At 39.7% G+C, this 9,161-nt stretch overlaps 1 protein-coding gene across 1 annotated transcript in view; it reads right to left on the bottom strand.

The window, feature by feature from the left end:
* Positions 1-7,128, bottom strand: part of LRRC63 (leucine rich repeat containing 63) — a 15,578-nt gene extending 8,450 nt beyond the window's left edge. Inside the window, exons 1-5 of the mRNA XM_018569432.1 lie at positions 7,008-7,128; positions 5,402-5,439; positions 3,887-3,985; positions 3,003-3,139; positions 1,144-1,227 (exon numbers count right to left, since the gene is read on the bottom strand). Coding sequence (XP_018424934.1) covers positions 1,144-1,227; positions 3,003-3,139; positions 3,887-3,985; positions 5,402-5,439; positions 7,008-7,128 — 479 coding nt within the window. The remainder of the gene's footprint in view (positions 1-1,143; positions 1,228-3,002; positions 3,140-3,886; positions 3,986-5,401; positions 5,440-7,007) is intronic.
* Between the last annotated feature and the right edge of the window lie 2,033 nt (positions 7,129-9,161).

Here is a 9,161-nt window from a genome sequence, read left to right as displayed (position 1 = left end):
AATCAACGCCCCCCCCCCCGGGCCACGGTAAAATTATTAAACGTTGACCGGTCCACGGCGATAAAAAGGTTGGGGAGCACTGATCTAGATCATCTTGCACAGCTGATTATTGTATAAAGCAAGAAAGCTAGACAAGCGAACACTTGGAATATCTGGGTTGTGGCTCCACAACCCATATCGCTGATGTATCACATAACTGACAGGACCTGTACCCCAAGCTCTAACACACTAATATTGGATTTAAATTCTGTGATGTACCAACCTTATAAATGTGATGTGTTATATCAAAAGTAATAGCTCTACCATGTAACTGTGTGACACTGCGACAGTTTGTATCCAACTACTCCCATGTGTACATTCCAACTCATAGTTCTACCTAGATTGGTAAACTTAATAAAAACAAAATGGAAACAAATATGAGAGTATGACACATGGAAATTGACTGGTTGGTCACAGTTTTAAAAAAACAGACTAATCCAATTGATACATAAAAATAAAGAAGATTCAAGGGGTTATTCACTAAAGGGTGAAGAGTTTGGAGAAGGCAGGAGAAGTGAACAATCTAGGCAAAAAAAGTTGATTTGGAAACATTCTCCAATTCAGCTCACTTTCCAGTTCAGCTATGCAATTATTTTAAAATAGCATTAAACACACAGGGATCAGAAATTTCTATGACTATGCCTGTGATCGGGTGAAACGTATCAGAAAAAGCGGACCTTGGCAAGACACCAGTGATGTGGCGCAAACTTCAATAAACTACCTCAGTGGAAACCGTTATGCAGCCAGCTTTTCTTCTGATTGTATCAGCCCACTCTAAGCTGCTAAAAGATACCATGAATGGTTTCAACAGGTTATTGCCCATTACTGTGTTTTTGTATACCCAAGAATGTATAATTTGCTTTAAAAGATTTGCTGCCACTATCATTTATATTCACTAGAGACGTATGTACATATGTGTATAATAACAGCCAATTTCTTATTTCCTTTTAGAAATAAAACATAACCCGAGTGCCTGGTTGTTTTGATTTGCGGCACATCATAAAAAAATCTTAGTAAAAAAGCCCAAATAGTATTAATTATAACTTCATAGCGTGTTGGTCATTCCACTAATCTAAAACAAACAAAACAAAAACGTACTCTTACCTAAGATTGGAGATATCATTTGGAATTGAAGTAATGTTGTTATAGGACACATCCAGCACCTGCAGGTACGGCAGAAGAAACAGTCTAAAAAAATAAATAAAAAGCTGTCAAGCAATAAGCAGGGAGCCTGGGTTAAGGGAAATGTAGGTCTGATTTACTAAAGGGTAAAGTGAAATGCACCAAACCAAGTAACGCATTCTTCACATGACTGGATGTCCTCATTTCACACTATAGTAAATCATACCCCAGAAGTAAATAATCCTCTGAAACTACACAAAAAGTAAGAAAAATGTCAAGGGCCCCTTCACATTGTGTGTAACCGCATGATAATGTATTAAAGTAGAAGTTACATCTTGTAAATAACAAATTGTTGCTATAAAGGTTTCTAGCTGCCTTTTTTATGTACACTGAGCCATGCAAGTGCAGGTCAGTGCACAGGCTTGGCAAGATTCTTGCCAAGATGAAACAACTCCAAGGGAGTTACGTCGTCGGGGGACCGGCCAATCAAGTGGCCGAAGAATCACAACCCGAAAGAAGACTAGAATAAAAGGTAGAAGCATTGGTGAGGGGGAGCACAGCGCTGGAAGGGATCCTACTGTACATGCTAGCATATTATGACTAAAAGCTCTGGGGGGATCTTTTCTCCCCTTTACTTCCACTTTAAGGCAGCTCATTCATTTGTAATGGGCCACCAACAAATAAACTATGGGCAAAAAATATTCCTCACCATTGCTGTGACGTAGCAAAACGCAAAGCAGGTGCATCATGGTTCATTACAGTGAGGATGCTGTGCCAACCACTGTACTTGTGCATTATACGACAGTCTAAATGTATATGGAGTACATTTTTTGTTTAGAAATGGTGGACTGTAATTGCTGACCTTCTCTTAAAACTACTAGTTGTATGATTGTCATGCTGATCCTCTGGCTTTAATACTGAGCCACTTAATCATAACAAGTATGCAGCAATTGAACTAAGTATTCTTGATCTGTATACATGTGCCTAGTGAGTGACTCAGCCAGGCAATCAACATAAAAAGGAGGTTGCCAATGCCAGCCTTTGTATTTTTCCTGTGCTAACATTACCTTTTTAAAACTGTCACTTCATGACAACCAAAAGGATGTGCAGTGATGTAATTGACCCTATATGGCTAGATGTCTATATTTGGCAAATTATGTAATTATGTCAGCACAGGCATCCTGTCCCTTTGTTTACATGCTGCTGTGGGGCGGGGAATGCCTAGCCCACAGCATGTCCTTTTTTGGAAGGGCTCATGATTGGACTGGGTTCGGACTCATTCCTATTGGGATTGAACTCATTCCTATTGGTGAATTGGAATATGCAAGAGGTAGAAAGGGTGGGGGCAAGCTTTAGCACTTTGAGGAAGTGCCAAAGCTTTAGCTGTTTTGGCTTGTTTTTGTTTTAGAGCCCTTTTAATTAAGACTCACGCATCCGTACTGTTATAATAAAAAGCCATTACTAGCGAAAAGAAGAAAAATTGCTGTGTGACTGCATTAGGACTGCTAAATGCAGATATTGAATTGCTTTCCACGAGCACCAAACAATTGCCCGTCTTCAAGATTTTAGATGATCAGTTCAGCTTGTGATGCTAACTACATCTGAAGAATTTATAAATTACTAAGAAAAACAGAAGTGTGGGTGACCAGTGCTACAGAGCCAAACCACTATATCTTCTGTGCTGTATTAGAATATCTGTGCTACATATACCCACATCCTCAACACTGCACAAACAAGACCAGCAACACTCTATCCGAATGTAACTGTTAATCTAGGTGTGTTTAAGCATACTTTTTTACATATGCATTCACCATGCCTGGAAAGGGATATAGGCATCATACCCATCTGGCAGAGAAGACAAGGAGCAAAATGACACTATCAATGTTCGGAGCTTCTTCATGTTGTGGATGCCAAATGGAAGGTCTCTGATGGGGTTGTTTCTAAATTTAAGGAATTCCAAATGTACTAGTCTGTACACCTGAAACATAAGAGGATAAAAATTCATTTTAATGTTTTCTGCAGATCAGTTATTTTTAGTTATGGAGTGGAGAAATTAATTGAGAAATAACATGCACTTATTAATACTCCTTGCATATTAAATGTTTGATATGGGTTACTTCCCAAACAGAAAACTGGAATTAGAGGTAGATTAGATTAAAGTGACCCTGTCATGAAAAATGAAACTAGTGAAAAAGCTTTGCAATCAAAAGAAGAGAGTAAATACTTCTCTCTTGCAGCCCAAACTGCCAAACATCACTCGCGTTAAATTTTTGCTTTAATAGGAGGCTTATAATGCACAGTGCTGAAACCCATAGAAGCTGAGTGAATCAGAGAAGTAATGCCTTCTTTCTCCCTGTTTTGTTTGGCTTCCTTGGGTTAAAAAAAAGAGCATGTTCACTTTGCAAATAGAATTTTCATGCTTAGTGAATGAAGTAATGCTAAGTGAAAATTCATTTTGCAAAATGCACACTTTTCATAAATCAACCCATGGTTTCAATTAGATAGTCAGAGAGGAAGCAGCTACTTTCTTTAGAAAACCCATAATGCTCTCTCATCCTGTATTATAGGTGCACCTTGTATTAAATGTTCATTGGTAAAATAAAATGTTATACACAGAGTAAAAAAAAGACATAAACTGAAACAGAAACTACTGAATTAAAATTGACCCCAAACTACCCTCTTTAATTATACATTTATGTATTAATGTTCTTTATTCACAGCTTACCTCTGCAGGAAATTGCCAGAATTCATTAAAAGACAAGTTGAGGTAGAATAATGTATCATGTAAGGGAGTCAAATCTGGAAGTTTTGATATAAAATATGCCTGGGAGAAAATAAAAAAGTGTTAATGTAAAGTTTACAGTAGGCTTTCTGGGTAGTACAAAATGCAGCACCTTTGATTTTGACATGAAAAGATGGCCACTGTGTTGTCCATATGGTATCTCTGAATGACATCCCCACATCACGGAAAAAGCCCCCTTTCCCAAATAAGGCAGCATTCCCAGTAGGATGGAAGAAAAATCATTGGCTTATTTTCAAAGTAAGTTTCAAAAAGGTGGTGCAGAATCATGATTTTTTTTTCCCCACAGGTACACTATTGTTCTGACAGCATGCAAGACAAACAAAATGGCTACACTAAAATAAGGAAGCTAGACTAAAAGGAAACTCCAATAAAACAGCTAAATACAGTTTCGACACATACAGGTTAACGGTTTCCATATTAATGTACATATTTATGTATCCTGCTAATCCATGCTGTGCTTTGTGGGAGGTGGCAACTCACACTGCAAGCCTGACTTTAACTTTCAACTGATGCATGGCACCAAAATATACAGATTGATTTTGGTTTATTACACTAGCTAAACTTAATGATTTTGTGACTTTTGAAGCAGGATATAATTAAACATACTTGAAGAGTTGATTATACATTTGTCTGGTGTTCTCACCTTTAGACTTAAGGCGTGCCCTCCATGTACTAGGCATTCAAGCATTGCAAGGTCACAGTAAGTTTCTAATATTTTGCTCTGATCTTTATATATGGAATCGGAATTTCTGAAATGTTGTGACTTATATAATGGATGAAGAGAATTCTCTCCTTAAAAAAAAAGACAACCCAAAAACATTATTAATAATAACATACAGTGTAAAAAATAGAACTCTAATTATTATAGTAGATTCAGACAACCTGAAAGCACAAGAACAGAGAACAGGCCTCTGCATTTTAGTATTTAAGACAGCTGTTCAGTGAGTCCTCTAGTTAAAGTACCGCAGCGCTGAATACTGAAAAATGGCCTGGATGGGAAGGGGGTTTAACACCGCGGATGTCAACTGGTTAAAAGACTAAAATCGCATATAGGGTTATTCACTAAAGAGTGAAGAGTTTGGAGAAGGCAGAAGTGAACCATCTAGTGCAAAATAGCCGATTAGGAAAAATTCTTAAGCCGATGTACGGCTGATTTCAGCCGATGTACGGCTGATTTCAGCCGATGTACGGCTGATTTCAGCCGATGTACGGCTGAAGTTAGCCATACCAGCCTGAAGTGAATAGCCGATCAGTGTTCAGCTCACTTTACTTCGGATCGGTCATTCACTCGGCTGCCCTCGGCAGCTTAGTGAATAGACCCCTAAGTTGTCCTAGATTGTTCACTTCTCCTGCCTTCTCCAAACTCTTCACCCTTTTGTGAATAACCCTGTTAGTATATGAAAAACAAATAGAAGGCAATGTACCTAGAGCTCTTACACTTTCTGCATCCTCCTTCATCATTGCTTGCTGCTGTTCTGCAATGTAAAAGAAACCCGTGTTAGCAATATTTTCAATTTAAAAAGAATTATAGGATAAACACCTTTGCCCCTGTATTTGTGTGACCATCAGCCACCATGGGATCACAGGACAGCAGATTCTGAAACCAAAGTAAGTGTTTCAGTGCTTCTGTTACCCATTTATGGCTTGAGGGTACAGTCAGGGTAGGAAAAAGGACGCTTATGCGATTTGACATCCACTTTAATCCCTAAATCCTTTCTCCCTATAACCCCCATGGGATTTCTTTCAGGAAAGTCTTTGTTGCACGCCTTATACTTTTTGTAGTTTACCCCAGCTTTTCTTAACCTTTTTTCAGTCACAGCGCCCTTCAAAAGGATGTAAAATCTTGAGGCACCCCAGTAAAAAAATGTTTTAATGGATTTTAAGGGGGGACCCCACAAAAAAAAGTGAGGTACCCCTTAACATTAGGAGCCCCGTTCACATCAGAAGCCCCCCCCATCACATCAAATCCCCTCCTTTTCATCAGAACCCCACTATTTTAAATCAGAGCCTTGCTTTTGCATCAGAGCCCTGCTTTAATACCAGAGCCCCCTTCACATCAGAGTTCTTCCTTCACATCAGAGCCCCATTTTCATATCAGAGTTCCCCCGTCACATCAGAAGCCCCTCTTCATGGAGGCAATCCTTTGCCTCCATGACCTTTCTTATGTGAGCATTTATAACTTACACAGTAAATGCAAATACCATCCTATTTCATCTGCCAACTGGACCTGGGAATTTTTAATGTATTGTTTTTAGATAGATAGATGTGTAGTTTTGTATGCTTTCTTTTCTTCAAAGGGGTTTGGATCAGGTCAGTGGAGACCTAATCCAGCCTCCCCATGTAGCTCTGCAACAACAGATTAGTGATCTACTGCTGCAGAGCTAGGAAGGAAAGAGGTACTGTACATCAGCTTTGTCCTAGATGCTGTACTTACAGGAAGTCACACGACATCACCTCACTTCCTATTTTAAACACAATGTGAAAACTTTGGCATACAATAAAAAATGTGTGCTTACATACACACCATAAACTAACATGGTTTTGCTCAGTAAATTATAACAGAGGGCTCCATTATAACAAGGAAGTGGTTTGTAATAAGGAAGAGACTAAAATATTCAGGACTAAACATGCAAACAGAGCTGTGCAGAGACGCAAAGTGATTAGAGAAACCACACGTTGATTCTCCGTCTTCTGCAAGCGCTAAAGAGCAAAAACCCTAACGTCCCACACACACAGGTAAAAATTTGAAGTACCCAGCATACCTCACATGTTCTAAGCACACAGATTAAGGAATTTCCATTTGACTTATAGATAAGTAGTAAACCTGTGCTTCGCCCATGCAAGTTCCTGCTCCATTTTTTATTTAGATATGTTAAAGATACATTCAGACTGGTATATGTAAAATACATTTCTTATTCTAATTGGTTATTATGGTAATTGCGCTTTGCACTGCATGCACCAAAGTTCCTTTACCTTTAGCACTAGTTAAGTTTTGTAAACTCAGATTATACGTTTAGAATATATGATGTAGGGGGTCAATTACCAAGAGCAAGCTGCTGCAGAGGAATTCTTTTTGATACTTCTGGGATGTTGTGAGGTGACAGCAACACATTGTGGATCTTATCCTGTATCCTTCTCTGCAATTTTGCAATGCTGTCTTCCATGCTGCTATAGGGCAGAGTAGAGATCATTGGCTTGTTCAATAACTCTGTCACACTTCCTGTGGGGTAAGCTGACCTTGTAATGATGTCATTGAAGGTAAATTCTGGACCGGAAAGTTGGTAACGGGCAGTATCATTAATACTTGTCAAAACATTTACATTGTTGTGCAATGACTGATTATGGAGCCTTTTTAATGGAAAGTCTGCTGTCCCTCTGCACATTAACTTGGCATTATGTATTTGCTCAGTGATAGGATATTTATGCTGTCCCTGGATACCATTCAGTGTGCTCAGGTTGTTCCAATGAAGAGGGTAATCATCACTGTTTAATCTACTTGCAGCAGGCGTAGGGGCTCGCTGGTCACGAATCCAGTCTGTCAAAAAAAAAAAAGGAAACAAGAAAAGAGGAAACTATTGTTTACCCAGCATATACTGTATTGCTTACATTTTAAAATGGCATAATCAGTGCTGATTTTTTATATGTACTTAAAGCTGAACTCCAGGAAAAAGTTTTATTTTACCAACAACACAAATTAAGTAAGTTAGCCCTAAGAATAAGTATAAAAGGTGCGGATGACAACTTAGTATGAAAATCATACATTGCTACAAACTGGCTCCTACACAGAGCTCTGTATTTCTGGGTGCAGCAGGGATGAGGAGCTGTGACTGCGACAGTAAAGGGCTCCAGTCGCACCCCCTTCTCTTTCTTTGCCTAGTCACAAAAAGCCTTGTTTTTTTTAATGGAATCCAATGTTTTGTGACATTTTGTGTTTTGTGAATGTTTTGTGAATGGAAGAGGGCAGACCATATACCACACCTGCCTCTTCTCTCCCCTCCTCCATTCACAGAATGCCTTGCATTATGAAACATATGATACAAGGCTTTTCATGAATGGGCACGGAGACAGGATGTGACAGGAGCACTTCACTCATTGTCGCATTGTCTAATGAAGCGACCCTGAGGTCTTAAAACATTTTTGACATGCTGTATGAACATCATTAAAGATGTGATTGGATGAAGATTCATAGGTGTTCTGGTGACTTAATTTTCTACTTGGAGCCCTTCACTATCGCAGCCGCAGCTTCTCATCCCTGCAGTGCCTGAAATACGGAGCTCTGTGTAGGAGCTGGCTTACAGCAAGGTGTGATTTCTATACTAAGCTGGAGCCATCGACACATAGTATGCCGTTTCTAAAATAAACATTTTTCCTGGAGTTCAGCTATAAACTCTCATTGTAACCCTGGGCAGAATACTTAGCACTGACTGATCAACTGCTACAGTAATGTGCTTTAGGCATTCTTAGCAATAGGCGTCATACAGAGAACACCTCTGTATTAACTGCTCTCATAGAAACTTAAGCTTTGATAATTGAACTGTTTGGAATAAAAACTCTAATTTATGCTATTGTATATCTCAATGTCGGATTAGGTCTAAATCGTTAGCTTAGAAAAATGGATAGAAACACAAAGAACAAGTCTTTGTTATATTCAGAATAAATGTCACAGATTTCACTCCCTCCTCCCAGCACCAGTCAGTGTCTCTCTCCTCTTCTCTCCCTCCCCAGTACCAGTCAGTGTCTCTCTCCCCTGTCTCCCCCCCCAGCGTCTATCAGCGTCTCTCTCTCCCTCCTCCCCCTCCTTACCTTTACGTCCAGCAGCTGTGCTCCACTGCTGCTGGGTAAAAGAAAGTTCAGTCAATGTAAAAAAAAAAGAAAAAAACCTTCCTGCGCATGCGTGCTCAGGAAGGTACCAAGTGCACAGGGGGGGGCCGCGACCTTAAAAACTACACTAAACTGCAAATTATACATTAAACTGAAATAAAACTATCTAGCTTGGAGCCAAGACCTCCTTAGCCCCTCACACAAGTACCGGCCATACCCCCTGATGGCGGTCCTGGCCGGGGACTCGGATCGCGACCCCCCCTGTTAACTTGAGGGACCCCATATGGGGTCGCGACCCACACTTTAAGAAGCACTGCTCTAGAGCAGGGGTGCCCACAATTTTTTGTGTTAAGATCTACTTTTCAAATGACGAGCT

Source organism: Nanorana parkeri, unplaced genomic scaffold (genome assembly GCF_000935625.1).
Source record: "Nanorana parkeri isolate BGI_ZX_2015 unplaced genomic scaffold, ASM93562v1 scaffold1335, whole genome shotgun sequence".
In the NCBI taxonomy this organism is placed as follows: domain Eukaryota; kingdom Metazoa; phylum Chordata; class Amphibia; order Anura; family Dicroglossidae; genus Nanorana; species Nanorana parkeri.
This window is presented reverse-complemented; position numbering and strand designations above follow the sequence as displayed.